Source organism: Pithys albifrons, chromosome Z (genome assembly GCF_047495875.1).
Source record: "Pithys albifrons albifrons isolate INPA30051 chromosome Z, PitAlb_v1, whole genome shotgun sequence".
Lineage (NCBI taxonomy): Eukaryota > Metazoa > Chordata > Aves > Passeriformes > Thamnophilidae > Pithys > Pithys albifrons.
In genome coordinates this window covers 25502389-25521838 of record NC_092497.1, presented here as the reverse complement: position 1 = coordinate 25521838, position 19450 = coordinate 25502389, and the positions used below count along the sequence as shown (strand labels likewise).

At 37.3% G+C, this 19450-nt stretch overlaps 1 protein-coding gene across 2 annotated transcripts in view; it reads right to left on the bottom strand.

Annotated features, from left to right (window-relative positions):
* Positions 1-19450, bottom strand: part of AP3B1 (adaptor related protein complex 3 subunit beta 1) — a 157426-nt gene that overhangs the window by 26033 nt on the left and 111943 nt on the right. For both annotated transcript variants that reach the window (XM_071580024.1, XM_071580026.1), the window contains exons 23-24: positions 5550-5781; positions 2038-2122 (exon numbers count right to left, since the gene is read on the bottom strand). In XM_071580024.1, coding sequence (XP_071436125.1) covers positions 2038-2122; positions 5550-5781 — 317 coding nt within the window. The remainder of the gene's footprint in view (positions 1-2037; positions 2123-5549; positions 5782-19450) is intronic.

The following is a 19450-nucleotide window of genomic DNA, read 5'->3' as shown; positions in this document are numbered from 1 at the left end:
AATTTAATTTTAAACTTAGCTTGAGCGCTTTGTCATTGGACTCACATTGTCTAAATCATTAAAATGAATACACCACTGAGGTCTGAGGCAAATCTATTTACAGTGATGTTACTCATAGTCTGGTTGGTGTTCAGGAATATTGATCTGTCTTGTTTGTCTAATAGGAAAATAATAAACAATTACTAGGCAATGTTGGAGAAAGTAATCAGTTTTTATATATCACTAATACAGCAGACCTCCCAAAACATAAAGGTGATGATCTGCATAAAATCAATGTGTTATGCTACATTGCTTATCCTCATCACTGCTAGGATTCTTAGCAACAAATGGTGTAAGTTAGAAATCAAATCATTGGTATACTGAAAATACATACATGAAAGAAAAATATCTGCTCTATCTAAAAATGAATGTTTCTGCTTGAAAAACTGAGAATATTCTATTTAAAAAACTCAAATAATTTAGGGAAAAAGAGCCTACCATTTTGAAGCAATTTTGAAATTGTACTGTCTAGAAAGGAGCTTCCTAGCATCAGGCAACAGTCCAAAGCTGTTTCCAAATTCCACCAAACAGTATACAGACCAGCTGTAACAACGTGATGTGCATAAACTGCATGTTGCAGACATCTTGCTGGAGGTACAAATAGGTGTAAAATGACTATGTAGGAGCATTGATTGTACTGGAAAAGCTTTGAGAAATGAAAAAATCCAATAGAAAAACCTCTTTGCCTCCAGAACAAGAAATCTTATTTTAGCAGTACTTTTGGAGTCACCAGGGGACATCTCTATTATTGATATTTTCACACTGTCTTTAATAACCCCTAAGCTGCACAAGCTGTGCTTAGTGGCAGTACACTAAAATTGCTACAGTATTTAAGAAAGGGGTACAGAACTTTCTCAAAGGGCTTTCCTTAAACAGGAATGCAGCAATGTGAATGTCTCTCCAATATCTTTTTTTAAATATGGAATATTGAAAGCAGTGATTCTTGCAACAAAACATGTAAAAAAATTATTTCAAAATCTGTTAAAGAAAAGTAGTGCAGAAAAAAGTGCTCTACAGTGCTTTTGCACAGTTTCAAAGACTACATAACCTGACTAGCTCTTAAAAGAAGGTGTCCAGCTGTCCCATGGCCATTCTCTCACCATGTTTCCACACTTACTATAAATCTACCCTGATTTCAAATGCTAGGTTATAACAGAAATCTCACTGGGTGAATGGGTTCCCTGCTGTTCTAGAGTGCAGAAGGAACTCATACAAAGGAGGACCGTGAATGTACCAGTAACAAGTATAAACAAAGTAAATCAAGCACGTGAGACAAAATCTAGTTGGGCAGCCAGTTACTCATTTTCATTCTTTCACTGTTTATTTAAAAGAATCTACAGCAGGAGGAATAAACGCCTTTGGTCAGCAAATTTTGGGCTTGGCTTCATGGTAACACACATTTCAAACAGCCACAATAAGCACTCAGGGTAGTAAAATTGCTCACACCATGTGCTTTTTTGACTTGCAATTTCTTACTAGGAAGAACACACATAAAACTCTACAGAAGAATGGTCAGATCTGACTGTTCCTTTCAAAAGGGTACTAATAAGAAGAATCCCAAGAAGATCAGAAGAGAAAAATAAAGCTGAAGAACAGAGAAGGAATTCTAAATCAGATGAGGACTTAATGCTTCTGCTTGGTACTGTTTAAACCAAGGCGTAAACTAGGCCTCCCAAATACAACACATCAAGTAGTTTTTGAGTGCAAACACATGATTTCAAACCTCGATTTGAGCTTACCATCAAATCCGTGTTTTGAGAAGCAAGTGCTAAAATACTTTGAAAGGATGAAGGAAACAATTCTTCTAATAGTAAAACCGAGCACTAATCATGTATTATTTATCTAAAAACATGTTGGATATACATCATGCTGTAAGTTTTGTTTAGTTCTTTAAATATTTAATAAACAGCAAGCCTGCTATTGGCAAGTAAACTTTCAATAAACACTACTTTTGCCTGTCAAGTATCAGAAATTATTCTCCCTCTCCCAGGAACTCACCATAACTGAAAAGTGGCTGTCTGAGTAGAATCACAGAAGTCAATACCCATTGTAACAGCAGTCGATCTTCCAGGCTCAAGGCACTCTACATGAAGAGATTTTTAACAGGTCAAATATCCATGCAAGGCAACAGAAGAACTCAGATGCAAACCCCCAAACTTCACGTAATTAAAAAAGTCTATGTTGAAAACCCCGAAAAAGCTCCATAAGAAAAGAACCAATAGTTGTAGTTTTATTTCAAGTAGGTATCCCCAAAATGTCACACTTTCAAGTTTAAGTGTCTTGGATCCCCCCATACACAGTTAGGGCACATGAAATGTTGCTGTCTCAGTCTTAAAGCCCTATCAACAAAATAAGGATGTGTTAGGCGAGAAAAATTTTTTACAGGAAAACCCATTAATTACACTCTTTTAATCACGTACAGATCCAGCACTGAGAGTTCATTTTCAGTAACACTAGTTTGCAGACTTAGTTAATAAATGGCAAAACACAACAAATATTATTAAAATTTACATTAATACACACAGTAATGGAAAATGAGGTGACCTTGACCTATTTCACAATTACGGTGGTGTACTTTTCTCTCAATATTCCAACTGCATTGGTTGAAGGGGAAGAGAAAGATTATGAACACAAAATGGAAGATGGTTTGTGCTATACAAGCAGCATATATATATACACACACACACACACACTCACACACATATATATATGTCAGGGACACACCTTAAGAGTTTAGATATCAAGAGATATTATCATTCTTGGCTTTTTGACTAAATCACTACACTATTTCCTTAATATTGTAGAGAAAAAGCTGTCTTTTAAGCTCTTTTGTTTACATAAGTTAGAAATATTAAAGACAAGCACTGAAGCAGAGGTTGACCTCTCAAGATCACAACACAAAAAATATAAAAGCATAGTTAAAAGAGAGGAATTAAAATAAAAAGGATTGCGCAGGCAAAAAAATTTCTATTTTCCAGATTATTCATAATGTATCTGATGCTTTTCAGGAACTCAAAAGTAGGCAACTGCTCCATGACAAAAGGAAACAAAATTTAACTATATCAAGAATAAGTCTGGAAAAATAGGGAAAACATGGAGCTGATGCAGTTAGGCAGAGTCTAAACTAATGTGAGGGAATTAATGGAAAACAAAGTATTCCAAGAAGTCTGTGTAAAGCATTCAAACATTAGAGGCTCCAGATCAATTCAGAACAAACTACCGAAGTCTTTGAGCTTAATGTTCCAAAGAGGGTTTCAAAGGCACTTAGCCAACAAGAAAATGTTGTGCACAGGGACTTGGGTAAAATAATTTCTACCAGAAAATTCAGAACAATTGCCAACAGTAACTGCAGTGATGGGAGGCAAAACTAGACTTCTACTCCAGTAGGAATACCTGTCTACACCGACACTTCTTCTGTTGGTTCTGCTGTGCAAATTATAGGATCTTTTCCCCAAATGCCAGAAACATAAAATGTAGTAAAAACAGAGTACACAAATTTCCTTCCAGATAAAGTGACAAATCTAGAAAATTTGCATTCAAGCAAGAAAATATTTTTGGTAGGAACCACGGATGATGTATAGCTAATTTTCTGCAGAAGAAACCAACAGCTTCACAGGACAGATACCACAATGTCTTTCTCAGGGAAATAAATACTTTAAAGTGCAGGCCTGTTTTGTGGAGCTCAAGAAACATAAAGTGGGCAACTTATTACTTCCACTTTTTCTTTTCCCCATGGTTTTTATGTGAAAAGTGTGAATACTACTTTTTATTGACTGTTATTGTAGGTACAGTATCTCCTGATATGCCTTACAGCATTATTAGATTTCTGCTTGTAAGTCTTTGTGCCTTATTTCTTTAAATGTTTCTAAGTGATGAATGTACAATAAAGCAGATGGTCAAAACTGACTTGAATTCAGAACTCTGAGCTGGACTTCTTATCTTGAGGAATAAACACATAAAGTTTGTTTAAAACAAACATTAATATATTTCCTAAAAGTAACTGTCTTGATCAAGTATGTATCATTACTAAAATGCAATCAGTTCCATAATTTTAACTCTAAAATAAACTGTAGAACGGGACAATTGTTTTTGTAGCTATTTGGTTGGCATCTGTATAACCTTTACAATGTTAAAAAATCAGTATTTCAATAGTATCTTAACTACTTAAAACAAAGACTATTCTGTACTTCACTGTTGTGCTTTAAAAACATGTTCCATATTGTGATGGGATATGGGATACAGATTCATGTAATGTGATACAGATTCACGTAATAATGGAGCTCATTGAAGGAGAAGAAATGTGTCTAAAGAAACAGAAGCTTGTGTCAAAAATGAGCATGTCTGTCCTTCCCACTTCTATTATGAAAGAGACACCTTTGTTCCTTCTGACTACACCACAGTGTCCTAAAATAAAGAACTGCTGAGAAAAAAAAGCAGGTTGCATGCACAGATACTACTCTTGAATAAAAGTAGTTATGATCTGTATTTTTTCTCTGATTTTATAGTCTTTTGCACTATCAGAAATTTAGCAAAAAACCACTGCAATCAGAGCATACAAAGCGAAACAGTTTAGGTTAGGGCTGACTCCAGCATTGCCTTCTATCTAGTCTAAGCAGACACATTTGATGTAAGTATGGTACATACAAGCTAAACTAAAACATACATTTCCACTTTATTGCCATAAGCTCACAAGAGAAAAAATGCCAATGCTCCAAGCCACAAAACAGACAATACATCTACAAATTTGCTTAAAGCGTGGTAAGAAAGAATTGTGAATACATAAATCCTCATTCTTAACAGTAGCTCGTAACAGCCATTCTAGACTAAGGCTCTAAGAGAATCAAAGTTTCTAGGTATACAGAAATTTTTTTTGTATCAGCTGGAAGAGATAAAATATAATTGATATTTGAACAAGCAGGTAAGCTTTCAGGTATGGAAGTTCTGACCTAAGGAGTTATTTTCGAAGTCAAATACAAGGGAAAGCTGAATTAAATTTTTGTTAAAATCCGATTATCAAAGGAAAGATAGTTGCATGACTGTATGTACGTATGGCCAGGCTTCGCAAACGCAGATTTGGGCAGGGCTCTCCCCACGTGGGTGTGCCCTTCCAGCCTGCACAGTGGATTTTTTTGGGTGAGGCACAGCATGCGCAGAACTGGCCCCACCCTTTGACTCCTCAGGTTCATCTGCCACGGCTGAGCGAGCTTGGACAGTGACAGTCAAGTCCTCAGGACTAAAACCTACAGCCTCTGGTATTCTCAGGAGGTCTTCCATCCAAGTAGTGACTGGGGCTGACCCTGCTCAGCTTCTGAGATCTGACAGGATCAGATGTCAGGGTGGCATTCAACTGCCATGTACGTATACCTACATACACACATATATGTGTATATACATACATATATACACACACACACACGTATATACGTATGCATGAGTATACATATGACTATATAAAAACATTTTCCTGTATTTGAAATTTTAGAAGTCTGTATTTTTAAAGATATGATTACCTATTGGATTAAACTCATGCATCCTCAAGCCTGGAGCTAATTTCTTCCCCTTAATGTGAATATTCTCTATCTTCTGATCAGTTGTATTTGTTACTGTCACTTGCACAGACACCATATGATCACCAAAAATGCCTGGCTGTCTTGAGAAGTGATAATGAGCTGCTAATCCTTTTCCACTCATTCGATGAAGCAGGTCATATGTTTTTGTTGGCACAGAGACTTGCGTAGTGACCTGTTAAGTACAAAACAACAGTTGGCAAAAGTTGTAAGTGAAGAACAAATAAAATAACAATTAAATATTGCACTTTTCACTCAGCTAGAGCATTTGCTTTCAAATGAGAATTTTAGTGAACCAAAAACATGTAAGGACATATTCAGATGCATAAAAAGTTTTCAGTAATAGCTATCAGATAACAGAGCCTAAAAATAACCTTTTGGGTGCTGAGAAAAAGCAGCTGTACCTTTGTTGTTATCTGTCTCACTTTCTACTATGTCTAATATTAAATCACCTTTTTTTTGAAGAGGTAGAGTTAAAATAGTTTTTTCCAACAAGAAATAGTCTATGCATCAGACCTCAAGGGTGACTCCAAGCTCATTGTGTAATGTAAATGTGTAGAGAGAAATTGTCATGTCCTTCTTCAGTTAAAACTACAAAAAAATGTTGCATAACAATTACAATGGTGATATAGTAATATAAACACAGTTATAAAGAGCAGAAGGATGCTGTCACTTTTTAAATAGTCCTGGCTCTAAAAGCAGTAAGAGAAATCCCAGGGACATTTAGGTTTATTCTATCTTGCAGAAATATGAAAAAACCCACATTTAATGTGCAAATATATTTCCACATACTACTAATAAGGAAATTGGTAATCATGACCAAAAAAATACAACAGTAAAGCATATGCAGAAATCTGCAGAAAAGTGAATCTGAATTCTTTAAACAAGTTTTAAGGAAAGGTTAGGGAATTACACGAAACCAACACCAAACAAACAGAACACAGAGGTAAAAGCTGCCAAATACTCAGCATGAAAATTCCATTTGTCTGGTCAAATCTTTGTGAGCTACTAAACTTTACAGCAGAACCGCTATGTTTTCATTGATGAGTGTCCATCTTCTCTTTCCCTACCCACAACCCTGAATGTGTAACTAACTGAAAGAGACAACTGCAAATAGCAGGATGTTCAAGACTCCAAGCAGCTAAGCAAGGAGAACGGGCTTTCATCTTGCCTTCTCTACAAAACACTTGCAGGGCCGGTACACTTTCCTAACTGACACATTTAACAATGAGGGGTTAGTGAACAATTTCAGTAATAGGAGAAGCAGTAAGAGCGCAGATTTAAACCTGTAAGGTATTACAGAAATGGGAGAGCGTCTGGAAAACTTAAGGCCATGAAGCATCCTGTTGAAAATCTTTGAAGTTAGTGAGCATGTAACAAACTTGATCTTCGTCTCTGGGCACCAGTTTCTGAACTGGAAAGCCAGACTAGTAATATCCATCACCTCAAATGAGTATCTGTGAAGGTCAACTCATAAACATTAAACACTACTTCAATGAAAGCTGAAGAAAACCACATGGGGAACTGAGTGTGTTTTCAGAGGTGGCTTTGGGAGGTGCTTTAAGTTCACACAGATCATACCACATGAAGAATAAATAAAAGGAAAAAAGGCAGAAGTCTTCCCATATCCTCAAAACTCAGCCTCTATGTGACTGTAGTTAGAACGACACATGCAGGATATGACCAGGCAAACACCTCTGCAAAACCCTCCACATTAGATTTCACTTTCAACTTTTTATGTAATTCTTTCTCTAATAAACAAAACTTCTAGATCAGTTTTATTAGAAACAAATTAATTGTCTAGCAGAAATCTAAAGTGTGAAGACTGAAAGCAGTTTCAAAACACTTCTCAGCTGTGGAAACTACACCACACCAATTTTGAATCTGCACAATTTACTAATACTTTAAATCGGTGAAGGTCAGTCATTTTCTTCACCCTACAGAGAGATAATGTAATGTTCTCAGGGACAACATTTTTAACTTTTCGTATGATCAGAAAAAATACAGCTGTTTACAACAGAACACATACTATAAATTTCTGTACCTCTTCAAATAATAGTACCAATATCACTTGAAGAGTAAAGGCACCATATTTTTAAATTGAGATAACTTTTTCAGTTCAATTCTTGATCTCTGACAAGCATGGAAACAACCAACACTTCTGTTCAAGAACACAACTCAGTGAAATTTTACAAAATCCACAAACACCAGGTACCTTTTAACTCCAAAGCCTTTTTACATGCATACATACATTATAGGATTAGTTACTTCACCTTTAAATTTTATTTATAAAATCATAACCTCTGTGACATCACATGACCAGAGTTATGGCCAATGCAAAATGAATGAAAAGGTACAACTTGTATAGACTTTCACAGTTACTCAAAATTTAGAACATCTTTGAATACAAGACCCAAACTTTCATAGAAGAATACTCTGCTTAGTTTTTAGAAATAATTGACAAGTCAAACTCTTAAAAACAATTCAGTTGTCAGGAAATAAGAAAGGAAGTACTTTAAATAATAAATATCTTGCTGGTACACAGGAAGAGACAATAACAGATGTTATCAAGCAGTGAAATTAGCATGTAACTTAAACCATTGCTCAAACAATGAACAAATCTGGTTCTAAGATGTAATTTAAATCTTATTTTTAAGTGTAAGCTTAGCCTGTAGCTTTTAATATTCATTCGAGTGAGACATGCATAATATAAAAGTTATTTCATGAAATGGTTCATCTATTTTACATTAACAAGCTGAGGATATATGTTTAATTCATGTTAACACAAGTATTTTGAAGTACACTAGCCTCTTTGTATTATTTTATATCTGGTTTTATTAATACTATTTATTAATAGGAATGAAAACATAAAAAGGTCCAATTGTTAACCAGCACTGCCACCTTCACCACTAACCATTCTCTCAGGTGTCACATTCACAGGCTTTCTGAAAACTTACATGAATGGTGATTTCACCACTTCCCTGGGCAGCCTATTCTAATGCTTGATAATTCTTTTAGCAAAGAAATTTTTCCCCATACCCAATCTAATCCTTCTGTGGCATGACCTGAGGCCATCTCCTCTTGTCTGATCACTTACCTGGGAGAAGAGACTTAAGCCCACCTGCCTACGACTTTCTTTCCAGTGGTTGTAGAGAGCGATAAGGTCTCCTGACCTTCCTTTTCTCCAGGATAAACCACCCCAGCTCCCTCAGCTATTCCTCACAGAACTTACTCTCTAGACCCTCCCTCCTCCAGCTCCACTGCCCTTCTCTGGACTCGCTCCAGAACCTCAATGTCCTTCTCGTAGTGAGGGGTCCAGAGCTGGACACAGGATTTCATGTGAACCCTCACCAGTGCTGATTACAGAGGGATAATCCCTTCCCTAGTCCTGCTGGCCACACTATTGCTGATCCAAGACAGGATGCCATTGGCCTTCTTGGCCACCTGGGCACACGGCTGGCTCATGTTCAGCCACTGTCAAACAGCACCCCCAGGTCCTTTTCTCCTGGGCAGTTTTCCAACCACTCTTCCTCCAGACTGTAGCAGTGTCTGTGGTGTTGTGACCCAAGGGCAGGACCCAACACCTGGCCTTGCTGAACCACGTACCATTGGCCTCAGCATTTTGGACCTTTACCTTTCACCAACCCATGCTGGCTGGCCCTGACCTCCTGGTTGTCCTTTATGTGCTGTGTGTTGGGATTCAGGATGAGCTGTTTCAAAATGCATAGACAAGCAGAAAAACCCCTCACTATACTTAAACTGTAACATTGATTGAAATTTTACTGAATTCTTTCTGTGATTTTTAGAGACCATAATCTATGCTCCCTCCAGCGTTACTTCTCATTTCAGTCACAATTTCATTTGTGCGTCTGTTCACTTCTATTTTCAGTATTGTACTATACATAGCAACAAAAACACAAAGGACAGTCAGAATAATGACATTATGTTTCAGCCATCTTTCTTTCTACAGAACATAAATTTTCACTTGCATTTAGTGTGGCAGTACTGGAAATAAACAAAATGTGTATATATTCAACAAAGGAATTTAATTCTGGAAAATGGGAGTTCTCAAACCCTCTACTTGCTAGCAAGGGTTTTGAGCTGACAAAGGCTGATGTGACTGTAATGTGGTATATTTAACAGTCGCACTGGTCTAGTAAACACAGTTTTTTGCTTTAATTACGAAATTTTCAACGTATACAGTTGTGATACTCAAAGAAACCCATACGGCAGATACCTGCAATCACTGCGGGGGTTAAAATACTACCACAGAGAGTTAATAGAACAAGAAGCATCTACTAACCAGGAGATAATCTCCTACAAATCTTACATAGCATATATTTAAATAATAGAAGTCGTTCGTGTACCTTTGGATGGTTTATGAAAATAACCAATCAATTCTGCAGACACAACATTATTTCTAAAGGAAATCTATGTGACTCATGATGCCTGCAGATACACAGAGACAAACCACACATATTTTATCAGTTTATTACAGTAAGCAAATAAGCGTGGAATGAGAGTGCACATAACTGTCTACTTAACGCTTACTGAAACATTTATAAGAGCTGTTATCTCCCTAATAACAGACAGACAGTGTGCAATTTTAGAGAGGAGAAAAGCTTCATATTTTTTAACACTTCACTAAAAAGTAACTGAAGAGTGTAAAATGAAAAATACTCTGTGCAGTTAGCTGGTAATGGACCATATTATCAACTCAAGTTAGATTTATAGGAAACAAACTAGTCACTAATAGTTATTTTATGACATAGTGTGTCTGCTTTTTTGGGTGAAGATTATTAAGATTAAACTTGCAAACCTTTTTTTATACAGCTGTTTAGAAAGACAGTAAAAAAAATTTAAATACTGAGTGCCCTCCCACCCCATTTTGACTGAAAGCCACCACATGTAGGGAGTCCACTGATATCGTATGGTAACACTATCTTGGTACAGGTCAGACTGGGCACTATTCCAACTGCACATGTTGAAAGGTGATCTATCACCCTAAAAAAAGCTGCAAGTATTTTTAAACTAATTCCTATATCTAAGAACAAGAGCAACATTAAGATTTTGCCTCAGAAGTCCCCCACTCAATTATGTGAAGAGGAAAGTGTAAGATCACTGACAGTAGTTCTGGGTTTCCTTTATCACAACAGAGCTGCGTAGTTACAAACAACTGAATACTCTCAAAATGAACATACTTCTTTTTGCCAGCTCTGTAAGGCCTTATTAACTAAGCTTATATCAATACAAAAAAATAATTTCAACAACTACTTAAAGTAAAAAGCACTACAGGGTTTATTAAACCTACTACAGAAAACAGAAGAGACACATTCCCATATGAAGTACCATAGAATCATCACAGAATCACAGAATGGTTTAGGCTGGAAGGGATCTTAAAGGAGCCTTGTTGTTATTATTTTTACTACTACTAAAAATTATGTCTGCCTTCTTTTGTTTTTGTTCCTTAGCTTTACAATGTTGCAATAATAAAAATAGAATAATTTTTGATCCTGCTTCATAAATGTATGTAAGTTTGGATAGAAAATATATTATTGGGCAAAAAAATTTATTTCCCAGAATGACGATAATTGTAATTCTACTCCTCTAATTCACATTCTGTAAAAGCAGTGGACTAAATAATTTAATCTAAGTAACCCTTCTACTGCCCTCCTACTGGCATTATCCATGATATAATCCAAGAATTACCTACTGAGCTGTGAGAGCTATATGCTCTCTCACACTCACAGTAAGGATATGCTCCAGTAACTCTGCAACAGCTAAGGGGAGAAGGGCTATCAAGTAGCCCAGCCACATTTACATGGTCTTGCAACTGAAGCTATGAGAGCAACTTCACTATAATTTTATAGTATTAGGATGATGCCTGAGAATTTAATGTAATTTTAGGAGGTTTTCAAATCATATAGTCTCTGCTGAGTTACTCGGATGTTAAATGTGAATACTGAGTGTCTTTCCCACGAGCTGGGAGCTGCTTTCAGGCCTTGTCAAGGTCGAGCTGTTTTGAACGGACACCTGCAAGATAACAGAAGACAAGCAACAGGAGAAGGCCCAAATGCTCCCCCATGATGATGGGGGTAAATTGACAGAACTTCTGGGTGGGCATTAAAGAGAAAATGAGAATTCTGATTGGATGTTAAAAGGGGGTATAAAACCCTAAAACTTCCAGACCTAGTGGTCAAACCCCCTGGGTTTGATTGTGGAAGCTTCTACATAATAAAACCCTATTATCTTTCTCCGTTAACTTGTCTTCAGTGTGTCTCTATTCACAGGGATACACAGGATAAGGCATCAAAGAGAAAGATGAAAAACCAGGAAAACAAAGGAAAGAGAACTACTGACAGGAAATGGTATATTAACATTCTTTCACTCAATTACCAGTTACATATTACTCACAGTCATAAGGCAACACCTTTCTTATACAGCTCTTACAAAAATAATTCATAAAAAGATATATTAAAATGAAAACAAATAATGTCAACATCCTTGTCTGCATTATTTCAAGAGGCTGTTGGAAATCCCAATATCTCAGCATATTTAAGTCACGCTAATATGGATTGCCAAAGTACTGATAGAATCCCACTGGCAGGGGGCAGGGAAACCAAACAGGCAGGAAAGCTAGCTTCTATTTTCCATAAGCTAAGAAAAGCAACAGGAAACCATCATTCAATTTGGGCTAATTTGTCTAGACTTACCACCACTCAAGGGCATCGTGTTGAACTCTGGAAAACACTTTCTACAAAAGGTGCTTTACACTTCTAAAATCCATGTCTGCTAGGAAGTCCTTCAATTCCTAATACATCCTTGTTTTTGCATTGCCACCAACTTTTAGGCACTACACTTTTCTAATTCGTTAATATGTCAATGAGACTAACTGAAATTTCAGACATTATAAAGTGAGTTCCAAATACTCTTACTCAATTCCAACGTTGTTAGATTAATATTCTTGGCTATAAAAACCTGAAAGGAAAATAAAAGCCCCAAAGAAAATAAAAACCAAAGCCACCTCACTAACTTCCACTGATTTTTAAATCACCTGGAGATGAATCTCAAACAAAAGATCACTTTTAATATACTTCCCATAGGCGGCTCCCTCTGTAAGGCTTCCAAACTTAATGCTTTTTTATATTCTTTTACTCTAGTATTTGTACAGTCTCAAATCATCCTTTCAAGAAGAACTGTATTTTTGAGGTAATCACAGAATTATAGACTCATAGGGTAGTTTGGGTTGGAAGAGACCTTAAAGATCATCTGGTTCCAACCCCACTGCAGAAAAGTGATGTCTTCCAGTAGAACAGGTTACTCAGAGCTCCATCAAACAGGTCCATGCCTTCCTGTGCTGGGTACTCCAGGGCCCTCTCCTAGAGCTTGTCCTATGGAAGGCATTTTGTTCTTCAGGTGTGTCAGCTGCACCACTCAGCCTGGTGCTTGCAGAGGGTGCACTTGATCCCCCAATGTCATTTAATGAAGATATTAAATAACACTGGTCCCAGTACAGACCCCTGAGGGACACTGCTTGTCACCAGGGCCCACTGGGACTCTGAGGCACTGACCACTACCCTCTGGATGTGAGCACCCAACCACTTTCTTATCCACCTAACAGTCCACTCATCAAGTCCATCTCTCCAATGTAGAGAGAAGGATGTTGTGGGGGACAGTGTCAAAGGCTTCACAGAAGTCCAGACAAGTGACACCTGTAGCCCTTCCCTTATCCATTGATGTAGCTACTCCATCACAGAAGGCCACTAGGTTGGACTTGCCCTTGGTGAAGTTGTGCTGCTGGCCGCCTTATATCACCTTCCTGTCCTTTACGTGCCTTAGCACAGCTTCCAGGAGGATCTGTTCCATGATCTTCTTAGGCACAGAGGTAAGGATGACAGGTCGGTAGTTCCCAGTGTTGTTCTTTCTTCCCTTCTTAAAGATGAGTACTGTGTTTCCCTTTTTCCAGTCACTTGGGAATTTCCCTGATTGCCATGACTTTTCAAATATCAAGGAGAATGGCTTGGCAACTACATCAGCCAGTTCCTTTAGGACTTTGGGATGCATCTCACTGGGTCCCATAGACTTACAGACCTTCAGGTTCCACAGGTGGTCATGAACCTCATCTTCTCTTGCAGTGGGAGGGACTTTGCTTCTCCAGGCCCCATTCTTCTGAGCATCCAGTGGGGAGGTTTGGGAAGAGAAGCTGCCACTATAGACTGAGGGAAGAAGTTGTTGAGTACCTCAGACTCCTTCTCAGCCATTGTTACCAGTTTTCCAGCATTGTTTATCAAGTGGGAACACCTTCTCAGACCTTCCTTTTCTGATTAACATACCTGTAGAAGCCCTTCCTGTTATTTTTTGCATCCCTTGTCAGGTTCAGTTTCAGCTTTGCCTTGGGCTTCCTCTCCCCCTCTCTACACAATCATACCTCATCTCTGTACTCCCCCCAGGTCACCCACCCTTGTCTCCACTGTCCATGTATTTGTTCCTTTCCCTTTAGTTTGATCAGAAGCTGGCTTCTGAGCCATGCAGGTCTCCTGCCTTCCTTGGCTGATTTCTTGCTCCTGAGGATTGCCAGCTCTTGTGCTCTCTGAATGACTACCTTAAAGATTTGCCAGCTCTGTTCCACTCCTTTGTCCCTGAGGGCAGTCTCCAAGGGATCCCACTGACTAACTCCCAGAAGAGCTGTAAGTTTGCTTTTCTTATGTTCCGTGCTCTAACTTTACTCCTTACCTGACCCATATCCCTCAGGACTGTAAACTACACCAATGCATGATCTCTGCAATCCAGCTGGCCTCTAGTCCTGATGCCCCCAGCTAGTTCACTTGTGCTGGTGACCAACAGATCAAGTAACAGCCTCTCCTCTGGTAAGGCTGTCTATCACCTGGGTCAGGGAGTTACCCTCCATACATTTCAGGAGTCTCCTGGATTGCCTACAGCTTGTCATACTACTTTACCAACAGATGTTGGGGTAGTTGAAGTCTCCCAGCAGGAAAGGAGCCTGCCAGCATGACACCTCCTGTAGCTGGAGCAGGCAGGCTCTGTCAACAGGCTCCCCTTGATCAGGTGACCTGTAATAGACAGCGGCCACAAGGTTTCTTTTGCTGCCTCAGTTTCCAATTCTTACCCACAGGCTTCTGTTCTACTCATGGGTGTAATCTGTGAATCGAGAGATAGATGATCAAAATCTTCAGTAATCCTAAAGTATCCCTTTTCTAACATTTTTATATCCCTTAGATTTTTCTATGTTGGTCTTAAAATAATCAACTAGACAAAACTGCAGTTACTCTGTATCATGAAAAAGTACTGCTCTTCAAGAATAAAAGGGAGTATAGGATATAAAGGAATCAGGATTAGGCCTTAACCTGGAGTTTGTGAACAGCACAAAATTCCATTAGTGCCATCAAGCAAATGGCACTAATCAAGCACTTTTAAAACTGGGCATGCACTTGTCTTTTTTATATGTAACTGAGGGCCAGTGAGACAGCTTACCTTTCACATGTATAATAGAGTTTAAGCTTTATATTACAACAATACATGGTTTTGTTTGAGATTCAGCATCTTTGCCTTTTCCTTCTGCTGAAGTATAACGAATCATATGAATAATCCAATGAAAATACTGGTAAAGTCTTTTAAAAAGCCACACAGAAAGATATTCAGCACCAACAAAACCAGAATGTTCTCATGATTAAGTCAGGGTTATTACAAAAGCATGAGGGAAAGGGCTAAATTCAGTGACATAATCATGGGACGCAAATCTTGGTATAAATTCAGAAGCACACACTCTTCCTCAAAGGGTACCCTGAGGTCAGCAGTGGACTACGGAAAGGGCTTAAACAGGTAACTAAAGAAAATTCTTCTTTTAATGAGATCACCAGAAAATTCCTACACTTAAGCACTTAGACTGGAGAAATTTGTATCTGTGCTTGGGAAACCTTAAGACGTACTATCGTTTTGTCCTATGTATACTTCTATGAGGTGAAAAGCAGATAGTCCAGTGGCTGATACATGCATGAGACTTTCATCAAGCAATGTGGAACACCTAGTCATTAAGTGTTTCAAGGAAAAGGCATTCTCCCAATACATAAACAAGGAATTTACTTCCTTTTGGTGATTCAATCTTTCCATTGACCACCAAACTGGCAAGTCTGAGGACTGCACTTGGGGACATGGTTTAGTGGTGGACTTGGTAGTGTTAGGTTTGCAGTTGGACTCAATGGTTTCTTTCAATCTCAATGATTCTTTGATTCTGTGATTACCTGAAGTAGTTTAGCAGTTAGAAAATCAGAGTAAGGTGTCAGCCTCACCTTCCATCCTAATTATGAAATTGAATTAGTGGACATTGCTGAGAGGTATTAATACAGATTTTGGCACTGCGTCTCAATAACATTAAAGAAGTTCCTAAAATGGTTTCTAGTATATTATTTTGATTTTGGCAAACAGCCAGTACTCTAGAGAGCTCTAAAATGAAAACATACTGAACTCGACTGGCTACGATGTATAATTTTACAGTTAAGATCATTTTATAACAACCTGCATATTGATTTTTCCAACTGAAGCAACCAGTTCAAGTTTTTCCCCAGAAAAAGACATCACGTGTCAGTGTGCGTAAGTTGAATCACTGCTACACAGTATTACCTACAAGCCAAAATGAACCCAGACTATAATATACTGTATTTGAAATCTAGTACAATTATTTATGAAAGATGTAAACTACATTTTTGCCAGCTTCATACAACTGCATTAGACTTTTTTTCACTATACTGCTGTTGAGGAACGCATTATTTTGGCTTCTACCAGGATGACCTTAAAGCACAGTAGCCCACCTGCAGAACAAAGTCTGAAATGACCACTGAACTCACTGCACACGCACATCTGTATCAGTGCTTCCTCAATGCAGAAGAATCTCTGCATGTACTAGAATACCTCTCCTATACATGATATTGGCATGCCAATTTTCCCCAGGTTTTACTTAATTGTATACGTAATATTTTAACCTGAACAAATCCGTATTTCTTGGGTTGCTAAAATTACAGCTGACCTAAGTCTATGCTAACATATAGTTTTCTGTGTTTTGTTTTCCTTAAGCTTCATTTTTCACCCTTGAAAAGACAAAAAGAAAAAAATCATCTGCTACAGTTAATAGTCTATTAAGCAACAAAGAGTTTTATTTATAACAAGTTACCTTCAGTGTCTTTGTTTAAATTCAAAAGGACACTTCTATTTTTTTGACTCAGAAATAAAATTTTTGGCGTCAAATGACACACTCAGCTTTTACAAGGACACTTCTTTTCACACTCTTAAGACAAAATGCCACTCAATCCCACCCACACACTGCTAGGAGTAATGTAAGCAACCACATGCACACAATCAAAAATCCTCAGCCTATGGATATCTCTAATAAAGACTCCACTGTAGAGACACAGGCCTTGAATGTATGCATGCTGCCTTACACAGTATCTGTGACCATAGGCAGGGTCCTCAAGTCGATAACTGAGGGCATATTAGGTAGGCAATTTTTATTACTAATGTAAAGTTACTGTTTTCCAATCCACAGATTGTCAGCCTACTGAGCACAAATGCAGCTGAAGGAAGACTGTGACAATGACCATTTATTAAAACTTTGTCCAATTTAAAGCAACATTTAATACATAAATGTATTTCAAAGTATTTGAAATTTATGATTTATGTAGAAAGCATATATTCTAATGTTGCTGGGGTTACAGAGGTTCTTTAGTGTAACCAGTAGAATGATTTTCATATATTTTTTTCATAAAGACATTGCAAACTAGTAAAACTGTACAAAAACAACCTTAATACAGGTTTCTAGTGGGGTAATGGAGGTATTCCCTTTCTGCAACTGTTAACACGAACTTTTAGTGCACATTAAAATGAATCTGTATTGACATAACTTAAAATATTCCATGTGACCTTACTTTAACAACTGCAATGTCCTTGCATTTCACTTACTTTATACTATTAGCTTATGGGTGACATGGCAACACAATACTAGTCCATGACAGGAAACGGCCTAAGAGCAGCAACATCTCTCTACTAGCTGAGTTAGTCTCATGATTAGCTTTTACTTTCAATGACCAAATATTTTCCCAAACAAGTCTTATTCTTAACAGTCTGGGACAAAAATCTCAATATTGTAATCTGAATAACAACTGTTTCATTCCATGTGATGATGACTCTTCAACCAAAAGTGACAAGATTCAGTCTTTCAAGCTCCAACCAAAATTTGTTTATTCACTTTTTCAAGTATGCCAAACTAAAAAAAATAGTAAAATTTAAGATATTAAGATATCATGTTAGATATCAAGATATTATGTTAGTTAAAAAACTTTTACTTCCATTTCCATTTATACTTAATGAGTAGAATTTAATTTCTGGGCTATGGACTGTCAAGACAGGTATTTGTGGAACTCGAATGACATAATTTAAAATTATAAAGGATCCCTATGGTTTATATCATTCCTCAGTACAAAAATCTGAAAAAATAATCAGTCATCTGATGAAATATAATCTGAAATTACAATCTGCATAATCTGCAGATGTAGCTAAAGGAAGGAGGCTTCTAAAAAATATCTGCTATAATAGCATGACTCTGAATGCAGAGACTAAGAGAAGTTGCATTTTTATCACTTTCTACCTAAGAGCTTAAAATTTTCCTTCTTACTCTGATGTACAGTCCTCAGAACACTTACCATAATCTCACAATGCTGTGCTGCACACGAAATGCAAGAAGTCTTAACATCAGGAAACTCAATTTTATCTTATGTTTATCATTTTTATATATCATATTGGGCTAACAAATATAAAATATTATAACTTGCTAAACAGCTATTGCACAGATAGGTTAAAAAAATTCTTTCTGCACTCTTAAAAGAAGTAATGTATTAGGCATACAGTTGTAATGAAGTTGAACTGACTGTTATGTATAGTTAATAAGTGTTACACAAGAAAATTATACTGACAACCTTCTAGGTGATGTATAAATTCACATTCTATTTCTGTTATAATTCTGTTTTTGCAGTCAAACAAACTTTGTCATAGGATCACCATTTACTGTGACCCCCTGAAAATAAAGTGAACACTGATTAGTCCATTTTCTGGCATATGCCGTGTCTCTGTCACTAAACAATGTCTTAATTTTAAATTCTTGTTCAGAATCACTGCTTTGACAACTACTGTCACTGTTCAAGGTCTGCACAAAGCTTCAAACTGCATATTATCACCCATTGACAAACTCAACATTTTATGAAGAGCCCTCTCTCCCCCGATTTACCCTTCCTATCCTGTGTAAATAAGTAACAATTCATTTTATAACCTTGACTTTAAAGTCCAGCCCTTCCACCCTCTTTTTTCTTCTTCCTAAACAAGTGACAAAGAACAAGGAAGCTGATTGAAGGGGTCCATTATGTATCAACTTAAAGAAAGGCAAAGTGATTGATGAAACTAGCAGTCACCTTCACTGCTAGCTACTGCACCTGTATCCTTTTTGTCAAATGACCTGAAAATCCTGCTGACAGTTTAACATTCACCACAAGGATACACTCTCAAGTACTGTAGTTTTGAATATTTTTATTTGCTCAAAAATTCAAAGGAACATTTAAAGATGGAACTACATATTTAAAACCAGTAGCATTTTGTATTTTCTTCCCATAGATCTTGCACTTTTTAACAGTTTACTTGGGAAAACTATTAAATGATACTTGCCAGTAAGCGGGCAAACCAGAGCTCCTCTGCAGGTGTCACACATTTAAATCACTCACACTATAATAACTTTTATAGTAAAATTTGACAATGGTGATAACCGTAATCTTAGTTAATTTCTATCA